General features: G+C 39.2%; 1 protein-coding gene across 2 annotated transcripts in view; it reads left to right on the forward strand.

Annotated features, from left to right (window-relative positions):
• Nucleotides 1–19,789, forward strand: part of LOC311031861 (neuroplastin-like) — a 220,274-nt gene extending 200,485 nt beyond the window's left edge. For both annotated transcript variants that reach the window (XM_084038394.1, XM_084038395.1), the window contains 8 exons: nucleotides 3,439–3,786; nucleotides 8,362–8,536; nucleotides 9,803–9,897; nucleotides 13,231–13,364; nucleotides 13,522–13,795; nucleotides 18,317–18,338; nucleotides 18,453–18,526; nucleotides 18,619–19,789. In XM_084038394.1, coding sequence (XP_083894520.1) covers nucleotides 3,439–3,786; nucleotides 8,362–8,536; nucleotides 9,803–9,897; nucleotides 13,231–13,364; nucleotides 13,522–13,795; nucleotides 18,317–18,338; nucleotides 18,453–18,513 — 1,109 coding nt within the window. In that variant the 3' untranslated portion in view covers nucleotides 18,514–18,526; nucleotides 18,619–19,789. The remainder of the gene's footprint in view (nucleotides 1–3,438; nucleotides 3,787–8,361; nucleotides 8,537–9,802; nucleotides 9,898–13,230; nucleotides 13,365–13,521; nucleotides 13,796–18,316; nucleotides 18,339–18,452; nucleotides 18,527–18,618) is intronic.
• The last annotated feature ends 8 nt before the right edge of the window (nucleotides 19,790–19,797 follow it).

Here is a 19,797-nt window from a genome sequence, read left to right on the forward strand (position 1 = left end):
TATCTATCTATCTATCTATCTATCTATCTATCTATCTATCTATCTATACGGTTAATCTTTTGTAAAATGCATTGAAACATTAGTTTAGAACATATTCATTTCAAACAAAGATATCAGTTTGAATATTTTACGGATATAGACAATCCTACTATACATATAAATACACCACACAGTAGTGAACGTGGTCTCATTGTAACACAAGATGACGCCATGCATAAAGAAAGAACTCCTCGCTCGCCTTTCTTCTGTCCACAAGTTGCTGAGATCTGACCGCCATCCATTACTTCGCCACTTCTTGTTCTCTAGCACGCCTTTGAAAACGAATGAGCACCGGCTGGCTTTGTGTTTCGTTTTCACGGCCAGTATAAGCTCCTTGTTTAAACAACACGAAAAATTGGGCTGCTCATGCCTGTAGTTGTGTTCTGTGGGTATTTTCTCCACACAGACTCCCTGAGTGTGAATTCAAATGAAGTCATCTGTTCCCTTTTTCTGATTTAATTTGCCATCACCTTGGAGGACACTCATTAGTTTTTTTTTTTTTTAAAGCAGATACTATACTGTGATCATGAGCACTTACGCATGGCTGACTATAGTTATCCGTGCCATGCGCCGAGCCAATTTACTGTCATACTCGTAATCATACTAAAGGATGCAATAGTAAATGTACTGTCAAAATGAAATATTGCTTTAACAGTGTAGGCGGATAGGCTTGGATTCACCCTGTGGGATTATGTGGTGAGCTTGATGCGCCCAGATGTTTCCAGAGAAAAGAAACAAATGCTAATTACCCTGCATATCCCTAGGCATCATGCACAGAAACACAAGTTGGAAGCACCGAATATCCTCAGACGCATCTCCGAGCAGGAACACTGCGTTTATTATTACATTTATTTGATAAATTCTCCTCACGATTCCCATTTGTTTCTTATCATTTTATTAATTTTCTTGCGGCTGTGAGTCACAAAAAGCGGTGTTAAGAAACACACTTGTCACCATGGCACTAACTAAAATCCATGTAAAATCCAAGTATGTGAAATATTTTTGCCTTTTTGAGTCCGGAGTATGATGTACCATAGATTGTATGGGTGCTATTTTTGTGCTTTTATATCAATAAAACGTAGCCGGCTTCATTGTGGAGAGGGGTGAACTGAATGTAATTGTTTACACTCCTTCCTCAGGCTTCCACATCTCTTCAGTGCTTATGATACATTACTTTGAGCAGGGCAGACAGATCTGGGAGGGCCTCTGTTGTATTTAGACACAACACACAGTCTAACACTCGAGAGACCACAGGCTCTTTGTTCCCATTTCCTCTACAACAATTCAGGGCAGAGTTAAGGCAAGTTTTTTTATTTCTTTCTGGTTGATTTAAGCACATGCGGTTTACAGCTGACAGGCTGCAGGGATGGCAGAGAACGCTGTCTGTGGTCCAGGTGATTTGTCAGTAGATGAGGTTCATTAAGGCTGGCATTGCATTGTTGGGCTAGCTACTGATGTGAAACAGGGTCATGAATCAGACACAGACGCATCACGGTACACTCACATCTTATGGATCCTATTTTATTATTAATTCCACTGCAATTTTTGTATTTGAAATGTGTTTCCAGTTCCAAGGGGCAGTAAATCGGTTAGATAAAAAAAAAAAATGGGCGTTGTTTTTGCAACACCCTAAGAATACATTTTATTTGCATACTTAAATGAGTGTTACTTTAATTACGTAGATGTTGCTTTAAAAGCATACAAGACAGCTGGGTGTGATTTTGTCCTAACTATCCTGTTCCACTGTGACCATATGGGAATTTTTTCAACCTGCTCTTAAAGTCCAGCTTATCTAAAATGAGAGCCGACTGACCTAATTTCTGGCGTTGCCAGCAAGAGCTGATATGGATGAAGAGATTAGGTTTATACATACATGCATACAGTTACATCTATTTGTGACAATTTCTGTGAATTGCTTTTAATAGACATTTCAAGCTCTGAGGGCGAAAAATACAATGACAATTGATATCAGTATTTTTACAGAATGTAGACATTTAAAACTGATGTGTATGTTTAACAACAAATATGATATATAGAATTGCATTGGACTTACTTCAGGATCTCTGGTTTCCACCCACAGTCCAATGACATGCATGTGAACCGCGTGACGTGACTCTAAATTGCCAGCAAGTGTGAATATGATTGTGAATGTGTTCATCCGTCTACTTGCAATAGTCCTGTGACAGACTGGTGATGTGTCCAGGGTGTCTCACACCGACCCGTGTGTGCTGGGAGAGAATCCAGCACTCCAGTGACCCTGAACAGGACAGGCGGGGGACAGAAAATGGATTCATGGATCGTAGGAAAGTGGTGTAGCATATCAAAAGATTAATGATCATTTTAAAAAAATTACCAAATTGGGTGAAGACACATTTATTGAACTGGTGAAATATTATTTTTGCAACAACAATTGCCTTGTACATGTCCGTAATGTGGCATTTTCCCAACTAAAATTATTGTGGCCAAACTTTAAAAGATTATATCGATGCGATACTCCAACTAACAAACTTTCCAACATCTTTGGTGGAGGCACTAACCTGACCTGACCAGTTTCATGACTATGCACTAGACCCAGAAACACATGTTATCGTAGCATTACATTCAGCAGGTTTCTCTTAAGTGAGGATAAGTGACCTTTCTGCGACAGACTGAAGCTCAGGGGGGAACATTTCCAAACTGATGATTTGGAGAAATCAAATTTATTTTCCTCCACTGACAAATGTGCACGTGTTTTTATGTCAACAGGGTCAAGTAGGAGTGGTGCCACTGATTGTTGCCACACAGTGAGTGTAGAAAGGGCTTGAGTGATTGTTCACCTACTTGATAAAGCTCTCTGATAAGCAAACCTTTAAGGAGGCCGATTAATCTCAGCGAGAATGCGCAAATAGCTCTCCCCCCTCCTATTTCACCATATGTCTACTGAGTGTTGTGCGAATTTTGAAGGTAAGGTGTGCTTTCCATGTACAAAGTCAATGTACTGTGAATAATGTTGACACTGTTTGCTCAGGCGTAAGCGCATGAAAGGTGTACGCTTCGCAAATCAGGTTGTTTGCAACCTTATAAGGTTAAACGTGAGAGAAATAGACAAAGAGAAAAAGGAAAAGACAAGATCCCAGCACTACTTGCTGGCATGGACTGACTTAGTTTGACGGTTGTATGGCCTTAGTGGGCCAAGGAACCCTGACGTTTAACAGACTGGTAATCATGAACCTATTCTTTTTTCTTCTATCAATGATTTGATGCTTGCTTCTCTTTTGATTTGCCTTTAATCATCTACTCTTTTGCTTGTATGTACTCTGATCCTCTTTTATTTTCTTCTCCATCCCTCGGCCTTTCCACACCTTCCTACTTCTTCTACCCTTTCCTTCCCTGCCATCCCGATACACTTTTCCTCTCCAGCTGGGTTTGTGAAGTCACCCATGTCTGAGACTAAGCTCACGGGGGACACCTTTGAGCTGTACTGCGACGTGGTCGGCAACCCCACTCCGCAGATCGAGTGGTGGTATGCCGAGATCAACCGAGCGGACAACTTCAAGGAGCTGTGGGACGGCGCCCGCAAGCGTCGGGTGTCCATCACCACGGCATCGGGCGCCAATGAGGTCAGTGTGCTCGGCATCACGCGTCTCATACTGGAGGACTCTGGGACCTATGAGTGCCGGGCAAGCAACGACCCCAAGCGCAACGACCGCCGACAAAACCCCTCCATCACCTGGATCCGCGCCCAGGCCACCATTTTGGTGCTACAGAGTGAGTGGTTTATGTCCTGTAGTACCTGTCCCAACCATGCCAGCCTGCAACAACCTCTCAAGAGCCCCCCCTCACCACAGCACTCACTGGCCAGACACAAATAAAACACATTATTTATTCATTTAAATTTTTCCCAAAAGTTTCTTTTTACACATATAAATAGAGAAACTATTAAAATAGTCGATATCACTTATGCCAGCGGTTGCCCTTTGTGCTTTGTTTTTCATTAATATTCAATTTTTGTTTCTTTGATTTGTTTTGGTAAATATTTATGTCCAGTCTTTAACTCGGTAAACGCTCCATCTCTCCCCAAATCCCTTGAGCATGCCGTTGTAAAAGACCACAAACCCAGGAACTTTACCCGGTCTTTATCTACATTTCCTTCTTTTCTCCCACACTAAACTTTTGTTCTTTATACTGTCTTGTGCGTCCTTTTACGATATTCTGATCATTATCTGTTTTTCTCTGTGTCCTAATTTCCCCCATTTCCTTCTCCTGAAATTATTTGTGATATTTATTCCTGTAACGTTATGTTGTGTCTCCTGCGTTTTACGTGGATTCTTTTATTTACTTCAAAAGCCCTGCTAGATGCATGAAAAAAACCAATGGTGCTTTGATATAACGGTGCTTTTTGATTTGGCTTCCTTACTCTGGGCACAGTGTAAATGGGAGTGTAAGAAAACACAAGGGGGGATCCGTTAAGGTGTAAAAGAGTGATTCCCGCTGTCAACTCTCTCCTGATAAAAGCCAACATTTTCTGCTTTCAAATAACGTGTGAGAACGTGGGGTAATCCAATAAAGGATAAGACCACACAGCGGCCTTGAATGCCTCTTTTCTCGTTCAGATGGGGAAGAGATTTCACTGCTGTACGAGACAAGTCTCTGTGCGCCGTGAAACCTTGTGCCTTCTCAACCATTAAGCGTGTGACTGTGAATCAGTAATGACATTATATCCTTTAACCCTCTGCTCTGCGCACACAAATATTCAAACAAACTGAATTTCAACTGGATCCTTCTAATCTGTACATGCTTCAGCGCTCTGCCCAGTGGAGCACGGGGATATGTGGAATGTTGTTAGTCATAGTGAGGCTCTCCGAGAAGCTTAGAGGAGCTTGATCCTGGCTGGCTCTTCTGATTGGACTGACACATTTTGATTTCTGCGTCAGCACTATTTGATTAGATGTAGGGCTGATGAAATTTAAACTGTTATAAGAAGTGCAAAGGACAGCAGCTGTTCACAGTTGTTTCCTGCCACAGAAAACCTGCGATTCAAGTCCTCACTTATTCTGTCATTACTGAGGAGTAAATATTTGTCACATATGCATGTAAAATATCAAAGTTATTACATGTATATAACAGACTATACATGCTAGTTCATCGATGTGAAAGTATAGTATGTGACTGGGAAAACATGCAAGTCTGATCTGCATTGTTCCCCCACCTTTTGTGTAGTGAATGTAAATTACTCCTAATCAATGCATCCGGAATCAGTATATTTATGTAGTAATTAATTCCCATTACAACATTTTTTATCAAAAGATAGGAAAGAAAAATGCATGCCTGCATGGATTAGGGATCTGACAATACCAGACATGTATTATAGTCAATACCAATATAATTGAAATTCCACAATACCCAGTATTATATACTATGGTTAAAACAAAACAAAAACACTTGTAGCTGTAAACCGGCTATAATTCCCCCTTTTAATATCTATTTTATATTGCTGTGAAAACCTCTTGTTTGTTCAACTTTCTCGCTAAAAAGTACATTTTACGAGATTACATGAGATTAGCATCATTACAACGGTATATTAAGCTTTGCATAGTATTTATTTTTACCTGATAATGTAACGCATCATAGTGTAAAAAGTGACACCTGCCGTTGACCTTCCCCGTAAGTTAGCTAGATCCACAGCTAACGTTAGTCAGCTTTGCGCTCGTCTGTTTCAAAACTCATTTTTCCACTTCCGGTACTTTACTGTAGAAAAACAACGTACGTGAATTACCATCACGTTTTCAAACTATGGCACCAACTTTGTCCTGAATTATCGGTTCCCGTGACATCGCTAGCATGGGCAACATCTACAGAAGCTACGTAGACCTTTTTTAACGTTGCTAGTTGCTAATGTCCTTAAAGCAATACTCTAATATGAAACTCTCAAAGAAAAGGTTCCCTACTGAATTACTTTTACTTTTGGGCACTGCGCTAATTTGCCCAAAATAATTATAATGAGGAGTGCTCTCATTTAACCCACAACAAGAAAGCAATTAAGCATATTGCCTAAAATTTTACACTGTTGCTTTTAACAGAGAGCATCAGCTGTGTTTAGCGTTTTATTTGTGTCGCATGCATGCAATTTATTCCAATGGTGGCAAGTTTTTAAAACCTTGTAGAAACATCTCTAACCACTCGCACATCATTGTTGGCTGCTGCACCAAAAACATGGCTGCCTTTTCATCACCCTTCTCCAAACTCTTTCCATTCAAGTAGTATTTTGGTGAGAATTCAGTTTAGAATGTAATTGAACATGCACATAGGCATCAGAGGAGTAGATGGTGGTGCAGCTGGGAGTGGTTTTTGAGGTTTCTGTGGCTGATTTGAATGTTTAAACCTTGAAAAGCTTTTTCGCCTCTGGAACTGACACATGAACTCAAGTTGAACACAGCTGGTTTCTCTGTACACCTTTTCAAGCATGCAAGGTGTTTTATACTCAAATACATGCATGCATGTTATTTTGTATGTAGAGTCACCTTTACTAATAACTTAGACCGGTAGATTCTGTACACTTAGAAGCAAAGTAGCTGTTTGACATCAAGCGTGTTTGTGAGACTTTGCTTTTTAAAACAGACATAAGTTTATGAGAGGTTATGCTGTTTGTATTGCAAAGTAACACCAATGTGTGATGTTCTAATCCAAATTAAAAATTGCATATCCTTATTACGAATGATTTAGCTTAACTGCATGCTCATGAGGCCCACTAGCTTCTCTGTGCTGGGTTGTCTCTGGCGGTGCACCTTTTGTATTGTAATGTGCCACAGTATCCTGATTTGGGCCTTGCCTTTCCTTTTTAGAATAATATAATGCCGCCCTAAATATAGACTTCCAGAGTTGGTTTCTATGTCTCAGAATGTCAAAATGCAACAGCTCTACTTGATATTCAATCAGACATATCTATCTATCAGTGAATTTGATACAATATCGATCTCAATGCAGCTCTGAATTATAGGACCAGGGAGGGATAAGGTTCACCTACAGCTTAACTAATTTGGTGCAACGTTTTATATTTTTGTTACATTCTGAAATGGCAATCTGTTACCTTTATGGTGATCTGTGAACGGTTGCCACATTTTAAGTTCCGACAAGGTGTCCTACAAACAACCTTCTGGTTAAATTGCCTGTGGACCACTGTGCCGTGTTTTGTTAAATGTTAATTTATGTACCTCATGTTGCGTGTGTGTGTGTGTGTATGCATGTCTCTAAGATACTATTAATAGCACATGTGGTTCTGCTTGCTGGGGGAGAGAGAGATGTAAGGGGGGTAAGAGATATAGCTTAGCTATTGAGTTTACAGAATTGCAAAAAGGAAGGTGCCATGAATTCTAATAGAAGACACTTGCAGGTCTCAGTAGCCCTTCTTCCCCCTCTCCTCCCTTCTGCATTGCTTGCATGGCCTTGCAGCACCAGCCAGTAGTAAGATTATGATGCTTCTCCTCTCTGCTCCTCCCCTTGGGGGCTCAGTCGTTGCCATGGTTGGCCCGCCCTGGAGGTGGAGGAGGAGGGGGAGGGGCAGGGCAGAGGAGGCTCCCTGCTCATACTCAAGGCAGAGCAAAGGGCACCCCGTTCTCAGATGACACCTCCTGCTTCCCTGAACGTCCTTGAGAAATGGACCCCTATATTGTTTAGTAACCAGTGTGCTTAGCAATTTAGAGGGGGAAGTAATGCAGGTTGTAATTCAGCAGTAATGTAAAATGTCAAAGGACTGTTCAGTGTTGTATAAATCTTCAGCCCGGATCTCAAAGTACAATGGTTTTTTTATTACCTCTATATTCTGATGGGCATTTACAGGCACACTTGGGGTAAGCCATCTTTGAGAGCCTATACAGTTTCCTCTGTTAAGACGAAACATTAAAACGACTACAGTTATCGGCTACAGTATATCTTCTGTCTGACCGTGTGTCGTACTTATAGAGGATTCTTCTATAAATGCAGCACTCTGACAAGAGATAGGTGTGAGATAGGTATAATCAATCAAATTACCATTTGTTTAATTTTTTCTAACGGTTCGTTAGGAGGTGCTCTTACACTCCTTTCCATCCAGAAATACTACTTAATCACCATTTTTCTTTACCCTAAAGATTAATGGCTGATACAAAGCCTTGCAACCGTTTCATGTACGTATTATGTCTTTTGTTTGTTTGTTGTGTGCACTTTTGTTTTCACTACATAGACACCCTCCCACGCAGCTCGTATAAAAACAGCATACGGCCCTCAGCTACTACAGCATGGGAGGAAGCATTGAAACAGTGTTGAGCCCCACTTCTGTGATAAGGTTTGACTCTTTCTGTCTTCCAGAACCAAAGATCAATGCCTCTGATCAGATCGTCTTGTCAGCGGAAACCCCTAGCAAAGAAGTTACCCTGCATTGTAACCTCACTGCTTCCCACACTACCCACAAGGAAAGCTTCTGGGTGAAGAATGGACAGGAAATCACAAAAACGCGGACAGAGCGGAAGAGCACGACGTACAGGTAACAAACCAGCTTTGCCTCTGTGTGGTAAGTAGGACAGAGGAAGCTGTGGACAGTAAGACCTCCCAGCGGTGGAAAGTGAATGAGAATTTTGGTATGCAAGAAAAAAACAACAGCACTGAGGTAATCTTGCATAGTCAAACAGTGGTGGTGTGGAGAAATTCTGTCAGAAAATGATGCATAGCAGGATCTTGCAGAGACAAAGGCAGTGTACTGATTGGATCTAAGTTCAAAATAGTTGCGTTGCTAACGTTTTCTGTCCTGTCTGTTTCTGTGACCTTTGTTGCTCTGCTTGGATAACTGTCGGTATTTGCTTGTAAATGGGTCAGACCTTTTACAATAAGTAGTTATTGTGCATGTGTTGCACGCGTGCCATCTTCAGGCAGTAACTGAGGAAATTAAAGGAGTTGTGTTTAACATTCGGAAGGTTGGTATAGCAGCAGAAAACAGCTATTTGCTATGTAGAGTTTTGTGGAGTAATGTCTACCTGAGCAGAGAATGAAGTCGCTCTCCCTTTGTGTGTGTTGTTATCAGAGCTTCTCCTTGCTTTCTTTATACAGCAGGGTGTTATATGCATGGTAGCGCAATCGAAATGCTCCTAATCTCGTATCTTGCACCTTTAATAAATACATATTGTCCTAATGTGCGATGGAAAGTCTTTGCTCGAGGCTTGTGTTCTTCATGAAACACATCATGAAAAGCTTTAAGTACATCCAGACTGCTACTGATTAAGATAAATGTTGAGGTAATTTCTGGCTTTCTCACATATTTAATAATAATAAAAAAAAAACATGCTGCAACTCACTGCCTTAAGCCAAATAATGAGCACTACCTATGCATTTAGCTATGAAGAACCCACAACATCCCCTTAAGTACCAACCAGTTGTTAGTTCCTGCTGTCACACAGTATAATCACTGGAGCACATAGCTACTGTTGCCCCTGTAGACATCCCACAGACTCTTCCTAGCCACAAGATAAGACCAATTGGTCACTTCCTTGTCACATTACATCAGTGATACTCTGAGGATTACAGCTAAAATGCCTGTGGTGTCCTTCCCAGCAGAATCCAGAGCCACTGCTCCATAATACAACAGCACAATGCCAACATTTTGTCTCCCGCACTGCTGTAGGCCCCTCAAGCTTTCACCACTGTAGTCCAAACTAATTACTCATGTTAAAGTGAAATTTGGTGACTTAATGTACTTGACTACTTACGGTGTCAGTGTCTGGCTGAATAAGTTGATGTTTTTGTATTTTTGTTATAGAATCAATAAACCGAGGGCAGATGATTCGGGGGAATACATGTGTGTTTACACATTTCCCATGGCACCAAATGCAAATGCTACAATTGAAGTAAAAGGTAAGAATTCTCATACTAACACCACTGTCACATGCATTTTTTTCTCCATGATGTACGAAAACTGTAAAAACCCCAAATGAAGTCTTTACCATGTCATCAGCTGTTTTCTACTAAGAGGTTGTGTGTAGAGGGTCCTTGTTGACAAAGATGCTTGTGTTCATCCAGTGCAGTGGTGATGACGGGCAGCGATCCTGAGGCTGTTGTCACTCTGGCCTTTCACTGAGACAACAGTCTAAATGGACAGGCACTGCACATGCTCGCCAAAACCTGCAAAACACAAAGCCCACTCCGAGGCATCCTTAAGAGCATTCATACTCTTTTTGAAAGCTGAATTGAACTGACGATTGAAGGTTTGTAAACTTAAGGAATGTTCTCTGAAAAAGGGAAATTGAAACCCATTTCAAGAGAAGCTTGCCTGTGTGTGGTGTGGTGCTAAAGCCAAATAGCTGTGGCAAGGCTATGGTGCATACTGAGCATGCCCTGCCCCTTATACCGCGGCTGTCTTAAAGCACTGCCCGATTGCATAACATGGGTGATGACCGTGTGTGCTCTGCTTTGACTGGGCTGTGAGATGATGGGACTCATCGGCATTCAAACTGAAATGTCCTAGCCATCACTACACTGCAGGCCTATGACTATCCGTCCCCTGGAGAAAAAGTCAGTCCTTTAACTAAACTGGTCATGCATGCCCTTTAAATAGGCTATCTGCATCTAAAAAATAAATAAAAACATTAAAATAATGTTTTGACGTTTCGAGGAGGTGCTGCTACTGGATCCAACTAAGCATTTTCTTCTGTTCTTAAACACTGTTGTGATTTTCTGGAGGTTTTTGAGATCTTTTGTGACCCAGGTAGCAAGCCCACTGTTATGCTAGCCAGCTTTGCACTGCGCTTCTGGCAGCAGTTCACTGAGATCCCTCGCCTACAGTGTCCTTGGCACACTCATCCTTGCAGGACTCGGCTCAGAGGCAACAGATGGAGGGTTCTGTGATGTTGTAGGATTAAGGCTCTGAATCTGGTCCCAGCCATCTCTGTGGCAGCAGTGGAGTTGATTGTCTGTGATACTAAGCTTACCTCAGATTCATACTTGGTACCTATATTTCTCAAATTTGAGCAAAAGCCAAGCACACTTCTCTATGAATATGTTTCAACATGCATATTGACAATGTCACATTTACCCTCAAGAAGACAAATATTGATTGTCTACATTGATATAATATTACATAAATTCTCATTCAAGTCAAGACATGTCGCCACCTAGACATAAAATATTCGATGAAATAGCTCAATCACTTTTGATGTCATCTTAATCAGTTTCTTGTCTCTTCTTTATGACAGCGTTGACCTTGCTTCTCCTCGCAAAAACACGCCCTCCTCACATTCACACGTCACTTTACCTCCGTCTGGCACACACGGATTTATAATCACAGCAATTGTGTAGCGTGGAATGAAGGTTTCTGCCTCTTTTAGTGCCACTTGGAGGTCTGTCTTTGTGGTGTCTGTCACAGAGATAATATGGTCACGATAAGGCACAAATGAGCTTGGCCACTCCCCCCCTCCGGGAGCACGTGTGCACCATAATTAGAGTGGGGTGATGTCACCAAAGAGCTCAGACCCCTCCTGCTCCATTATCCATGCACAGCTGAAAAATGCTCACTCCAGGCCTCTCTCTTATCCTGCTTAATTGCATGGAAGGAATTATTGTAATTTTGAGGATTAGTGGAAAAGAAGGAACAGTTATCTTCCTGATGCTGTGCAGAGTTACATCGGAGAGTCTGTGTCTCACCTTTGGGACAGACTTCTATTGATGGATCGCTATGACTAGGCATCTGTTGCTTTGTGACATATGCCAACATTTATTGAATTCATAACCTTTGTGTTGCACAATTTACAGGCACAATTTACACTGTTTTCGTTTTTGGCTCAATATCTCTCTTTTGGAATTCACTGTGGAATGGGAAACATCTGGAAACCCTCACATCACACAGCTCCCTCTCTTCCCTGACCTCATTATGAATTGTATTGAAATGATTTTTATCTCTTCCATTGTATTATTCCCCATTGCTGGAGTTTGGTAATTGCACAACTAAATCCTTATTTTGTCTAAGCTTATTATATACTTATATACTGCTATACTACTAAAAGACTACTAGTATCTGCTAACAAACAAAACAAAACATCTTTATATTAGCAAAGCAAAGCAACTTTATTTGTGTCATACACCATGGCAATTCAAAGTGCTTCACAGAACAATAAAACAAAATGATAAAGGTAAAATAGTTTACAATGGAAGTGCAACAGAAATACAGACCACAAGATTAAAAGAAAAATGCACATAAATGGCACAGTAAAAATGAGTGTTTCATTGGATTAATTAAAAAGCCCTTTCGAGCAGAAATGTTTTAAGACCAGATTTAAAGGATAGAGAAAAAAATAGGTTTTAGTTCTGGTTAGAACCCTGGCAGCAGCATTCTAGATTAACTACAGTTGTCTAATAGATTTTTTTCCAGACACCTGTAAATATACTACTAATTAGTAGGGCCGACTAAAAATACATGCATGGACAAGTTTTCAAGGTCATGTAGGGACATGAATTCTTGTAATATTTTTGAGGTGATAGTACACCAATATCTCTGATTTAGTCTTAAGTCTCCAGTGAGAGAGATTCAAGGTGAGCAGTGACTTTAAGTCTTTCCCCTTTGGCACCACAAACACTTGTTTGTTCTGCAGTTAATAAGTGAGTCTATTGAAACATAGTTGTCAGTTGATAAACAAACGCAATGTTATTTTTTAAGCACTCACAACTCCAGCCCCCATGAGGTTGTGCTGCCTCTTTCAGAGACTCATGGGAGCTGTCTACTCTAATAATTAGAATATAATTAGTGATACAGTGTGTGTGCTAAAATCATTTGATGTTAAAATCTTTTCTTTTTCAACTATAAGAAGATGCAGGTGAAAAGAGGATAGCTTTGAAATGAAACAAACATGGTACAACAAATTCCATAACCTCTGTGTGACATACTGCGAAGTACATGGAGTAATGACATGACTTCAACTACATAATGCAATACAATGCATACGATCTTTGAACATATCTGTGTTCAGTGTTCAAAGGAGAACGAGCCACTTCAGTGTTTCAGCACCTCTATAGAGACTCTTAATTACACTCCTCTGTCTTAAATAGACAATGGAATAACACAAATTATTACCATTGCCAGAACAGGGAATCATGCTCTCCTTATTCATGCCATCTGGTAGGAGTTAAAAGGTGCCTTTACATGTCTTGCTTCTGCCAACTTGGCTAATGATCCTTTTTATTTATTTATTTTTCCAGCAAAACCTCATATCACTGGCCACAAGCGAAGTGAAAATAAAAACGAGGGGGAAAATGCGACGCTTTACTGCAAGTCTGTTGGTTACCCACATCCCACCTGGACATGGCGTAAAATGGACGGAACATCCTACACGGTACAAGCCTGCTGTATAAAAACTAAGAGATAATTACAGAGGCACATTAGGTAGACACGATAGAAGGCATGCTATATATCTACTCCAAAATAAGCATTTTTAACATAACATAACCACACAATTCAATCAGCTTAAAGAAATGGTCATTGTGTTCCAGGACATTGACAACTCCACTGGACGATTCTTCATCACCATCAGAGACAACTATACAGAGCTCAACGTACTAAACCTGGATATAAACAGCGACCCTGGAGTATACCAATGCAATGCCACCAACGTGATTGGAAACAACGCTGAGACCACTATTCTACGGGTGCGCAGCCGGCTCGCGCCGCTTTGGCCTTTCCTGGGTGTGCTTGCTGAAATTATAATCCTAGTGGTCATCATCGTTGTGTACGAGAAACGCAAGACGCCAGACGACATAATTGATGGTAAGAAAACCTTTTCTCTGTTATTAGCAGCAGGCACTACCAGGTTAATAACTACCTATGGAAGTAGTGTGACGTTATTTATATTCAAATTACAACATTGCAATTTGCAAAGTGTATATTTGTCTGGTGTTTGATCTTTGCTGTAAAGGCATTGCAATATTAGAATATAAAAAATACATGACATACTGTACACCTCCCCTGAAATGAAGACTATGTTGACATTATGGTAGACCGTTGAAGGTTTGCTTTGAACAGTAGGATAAGACATTTCAGCAAGTACAGAAATTACACAATAACTTCCTTTTCCAAAAGGCCAATGGTTGTAAGGTTATGTCATCAAAAGAGGAGCCTATCAGATATTTGCTTATGCAAGAACCAAAAGGTTGCATCTGCTGTCAGAGGAAATCTGTAGTGGCCAACTGTCAAAGGGCTTGCCTCCTTGCTTCTTCACCAGTGTGGCAAAAAGAGGAAGGTATTCAAATATTGGATGCATACAGTTCTAACCTTTTATTAGGGTTTACAACAGAGGGCTCACAGCACAAATTTCCAAGAATTTGGCTGTGCACTGTGTTCAATTGCAATGGTTACAGTTTCTGTGTTGATAGCAGAATAACAGTGTTCATAAACATGTGGGGTTATCGGCATGTGGCTATAAAACATATCAGTCCGACTATATAACTTAATTGGTTACTATTTTTTTCTCCTTTACCTTCTTTCCAAATGGAAACATTATCTAAACGGGTGGTAAGTGAGAGATCCTGCATGGTTTCAGAGATTGTATTTATATGTGTCAATTTGTATGTTTAGTACGAACTTACAGCCCATGAAAAAAATATTTTGATCTCGATTAATTTCCTTTTTATTAGGTTAAACTCATAAAGTTGTTTCCACAGGTGATGGTCAAAATCTTGACTTGGACTATATTGTGTATAAATCAACATTGAGCCATAACCTTTAGTCATATTAAAAGCCCAAATAAACGTTTTGTCTTTCTCAACTGCAGCTTCAGCCCAACCTAATTATAATTATAAATGTGAGTGAAAGAAGTGAAAAATTAAAGGCGAAAGCTTCAGGCTTGGGAGTAAGCAGAACATAAAATTATCCACTTTTACTGTGTTAGCAAAACATTTAACGACAGTACAACAGGAATGCTAACACACACAAATGATTTTATCTTTTTGGGCTCGGTCACTCAAGCAGGCCGTCTGTAGATGGGCAGATTAGTCCCATAGCCTATCAGTATTAAAGCTGTTTATATATTCATTCAGTAAGAACATCTACTGTTGTGAATACAATGTTTAGTCCTTAACACAGAACGGCCCTTGTTTTTCCAGTGTAAGTTATAGAATAAAAGAAAACACTGCTCTATTCAGGCCAATAGTTGTAGTACTACAGAGCTACTTGACTGTTGGAGAACAAAATGAACCTCGAGGGCCCCTACTCTAGTGGCTGACTGAGGTTAAATCGAAGCGTCTGCAGTCTGGGTCTGAACAATATGCCGAAATATCAAAACCACTAATGTGGCCAAAGACTGTAAAAGTCAACACAGGAATGAAACAAAAACACAGAAATATATAATTAATTATTAATCTATTTACCCGTTCTTTGTTGATTTCATAAATGTTCACAACCAATTTATGTATATTTAAAAAAAAGGGGGGGGGGGGGGGGGGAATGGCACGGCTTCAGGAGGCAGACAAAATCACGCAGTAAGAATGTGACAAGATGAAAATGTCTGGAAAGCCCGAGGGCGTTTCCAGTCACCACAGGTTCTGTCTGACCTCTGCTCATGTGGCTTTGTCTTCTTTTCGTTTTGGACTAAAACATGAACACAAGCAAAATACAAAACCACGACCACAAATATGAATCACTTCAACTGGGCAACAGTCGTAGTCCACCCTCGAATTCAGACTAAACAAACAGAGCTTCAGGGTACACCCCGCTTTTCATTTCCTTATTGTGGCAGCCTAAAATTGCCATTGTAATCCACCCATACATCATATTTACTCAGTTAAATGTGTGTGGAATATTAAGCCGCTAAACTTGTTTTAGGCATCGATGTCTTAAAAGTGATCAGATATGACGCCGTTTCTTTTTCATTCTCTTCCACATAACTCCCCATATACACTTACTCGCTTTTCAGGCAATCACGGGCTTAGGGTGACAGACTAAAAATGTATTCATTATTTAATTGGGTTTAAAATAGTGTTTATTGATGCTTCACAATCCACTTAACCATTAATGAGTATTAAGATGAATTGCAATTATAATATGAGCATATTATGTGGCGTTTCCAATGATTCCTTTTAATTTGACTAAGTACTACAGACATTAAGGATGGGCCCCTGATACCAATAACTGCACGCCTGTAAGGCAACATCAGGCTCGACTTAACATTGTAAGCTAAAATGTTACAAATAAAGACAAAGACATGCATGTTCTGAGTTTTTATTTATTAAATTAATAAATCCTGCACCAGCAATTTGGTTAAAAAAAATCTTCATATTGAACAGGAATTAACAATTCAAGTGTGAACCTTTTAATGCAGCAACAAATGGGTCAAAACTTGAATTAAAGTCAAATATATAATGTGTGTGTATATATAGTAGATAAACAAACCTATAATTTAATTGAACAACTAGATCAGTTTATAATATCTGAAACACATTTCTCAACTTGAAAATATTTAGCCAACCAATAAGACATTGTTTGTTAACTGCATCTCTAATAATTTTTTATCTTTATTCAAAGTGCATTAATTTATCATATTTAACATTTAGTGGGGACCTGTTAAAATATAGATTGGAAAATAAAAATGTTTTCCTATGATACTTGCTTAAAATATATGCACATTTACAAACTACACGGCTCAACTAAGCTCTGTGCATGTCCTCTAGTTTAGTTTCATCTACCGGAAAAATGAAGCGATTAAGGTGGATTATATTTGCCATGTTTATGCCATTCAAATCAGGAATAAGGACCCCCAAGCTCACGATGCAAAGCCTCTCTAAAATCTCGTTTTAGCGTCCCAGATTCCCAGAGGTTTTGGCCCCTGTCTGCGTGCATTATGAATTCTGGTCTCTTGATGGCTTAGCTGTATTTGAACACTTTTATACTCCAGAGCCAGGAGCTTTGAGGCAGAGGCTGACATTTCTATTCTGTTCCAAAACCAGCTGCTAAAATGACAGATTTTGCTGTGTGATGATTTGCTAAATAACATCACCTTATGTAGTGAGTCAAATTCCAAACTAAAAACCTTTAAAGGTCATATGAACAGCTAATTTAACCAATGCGCTACAGTGATTATTATCAATGTTCAACTATCGATCTCACACAGTAAAATCTGATATTTGTTGTGTGCTTGCGAAGGCATTATAAGCATAGCTTTTGTGGCGTGAGGTGTGGAAACTATGCTGGCGGATGTTCCTCCTCCAAGTGATCACAGAACCATGTTTTTTTTTGTCCGACATTATAACTGTCTTAATCTGCGCCATATAAATGTCATGGAATGCTGCTGATGACTTTTAACTGCATGGGAAAATCTCTCACTGTGACTGGTTACTTACCCGTTGACACATTTTCATCTGTATGCCAAACACCAACCACCCTGTTTTTTTTTTTAAACTAACTTATCACTCAGTGGAACACTATTCACTATTATTCACCAGTTCCGGCAGTGTTTCTCATGGTTACAGTAATTTTATACTGTGGTCCAACTGAGAAAATGAATACTTAAAGTGTGTATTTTTTTTCTTAATTTTATGTTGATAATCTGAATGGAATTAGCACTGAATAGAGACATATTAACTACTGTGCACTGCAGGGAATTGATGCTGAGAGAAAGCTTTGAAGGGATTCGTGTTTTTTATGCCAAGGCAGTCACAAAGTCACACCCATGTACGAGGCTCTTTCAGAAGCACTATGAAATTGAGTGTAATTAAAAGATAGCTTTAAGTGAGCCATCTGTAACCCTCCTACACATATGCTTCGTCTCAAATGAACAGGAACCCCATGGATTCAGATAGCGTATGAGGTTATGTTTTGAAATATTGGCTTTAAAGATGTGGTTATCTATTATTTTTTCACATTTCAGAAATATGTCACACTATAGCAGCCTTTAGTGTCCGAAAGTTTTTTTTTTCTCTCTTGCGAGAAGCGACTAAATTCTGTGTAGTTGACGCCTTCTGAATCTGCTCGTGCATACAACGCCTTTCAGCAGCTGACTCCCATGTCTGTGATGTCAGAGCTTCCCACCAGTGCACGACTCTGCCACACTAGCATTCAAGTATTCAAAGCAATCTGTGCTTTCAGCTGCATCATCCCACAAGATTTGTTCACTGGAGGATTTGGTAATCTTTAGCAAATTTCAGTATTCTGAAAGTACACTAAATAAAAGGAAAATGTCAGCAAAGTAAAATACATATGATTTGCATTAAATATGTTGAAACATTTTTGCTTTTATCTTGATCTCATCTTTGACTTCTGTGTTCTGTTTTTCTCCTATTCTCTTCTCGTGTCAAGATGATGAACCAGTTGTACCAATGTAAGTAAATACATATTATGATAGCTACACATATAATTCATACATAACTCTGGGTACTGTGATTTGAATTGCATTTTTCTGTAGGTCACTAAATCATAACTCCTTTTTCCCTAGGAAAACAAATTCAACAAACAACCACAAGGACAAAAACATGCGCCAGAGGAATACAAAATAAGCAATTTGCTCAAGTAAGACACTGTTGTAGGGTATGGGGGCTAAATATAGAATTCATTGTGAGGATTATCCATAGTCACGCCTTCTCTTGGTTTTCTCTTTGCAGATGAGATGGCTAAACTGCATTTTTTGACTACCTGAAGGTATCAGAGATGGAAAGAGATCCGGGCAGTTTTGAAAAAAAAAGCATTTCCTGTCTCATTTTATGAGAAACAATATCAGCATAACACTGGCAACAAAAAGAACATAATGGCTGTCTTAAGCATGCCTTATTCAGTCTTTCGTGGAGATTTCAGGAAGACGAATAATGACTAAAATCACCACAAAGGTGTACACATTTTTAATGTGCTGTTGATGTCTCCTTTATTCATTGTATCATATCCTCAAATGAGGTGATCCCTTTTGTATTACATATCATGTACAATGCATGCAAGATTATTACGCAATAGGATACTCAGAATAGACATTTTCTGTTGTTATCCCTCGTGTGGCTTTTTTTGCATCTGAAATGACCTACGTTTTTTATGGAGTCATCCTTTTAATTAAATATAAATATATTATTATTATAGTATATATATATATATATATATATATATATATATGTATATGTATATATATATATATATACATATATATATAGTTTTATTCTTGAAAATGTGTACAGCATATCATGGTCATTTAAATATGATTAATTTTGTGACAATGACTCCACTTTTAACAGAACTTTTATTGTGAAGCAAGGGCTTCAATGACTGGCAGTATTCAAATTTAATTGAGAGTGATTACAGAAAATGACTACTGTGTGTTTATCTATCTAAACAAAAATGATAAGTGTATTATTATTTTTTTCTTTCCAGAGTAACTTAGGTGTCTTGTGTATGTTAAAGTATGAGTGTTCAAATGATAGGAAATCTGTAAAGAAAAAAAATATTTTTTTTATATTTCCCAATTTTCGTTAATTGATTTTTATTTTCTCTCTTTAACTGTATAGCATGGCTATAATCCTATGCAATATGTATTCTTAAATAGATATATGGAGGGCAGTTTGTTTTACTCAGTGAAGCTTTAATATTGTGGGATCACTTGGAAGCTGGCATAGCAAAATTCACTGCTGTAGCTGCATGACTCCTCTTTCAATACAATGTATCCATGTGTGTTGCGGTGGAAATGGACCTGCATTAAGGTGGGAACAGAGGGACCAGAGTATATAGCCACGAACAAACATGAGTGAGACCAATATTTTTTTTCTGAATAAAACATTAAAAATGAATCAAATTTTTTGGGG

Source organism: Eutrigla gurnardus (assembly GCF_963514095.1).
Source record: "Eutrigla gurnardus genome assembly, chromosome: 1".
NCBI lineage: Eukaryota > Metazoa > Chordata > Actinopteri > Perciformes > Triglidae > Eutrigla > Eutrigla gurnardus.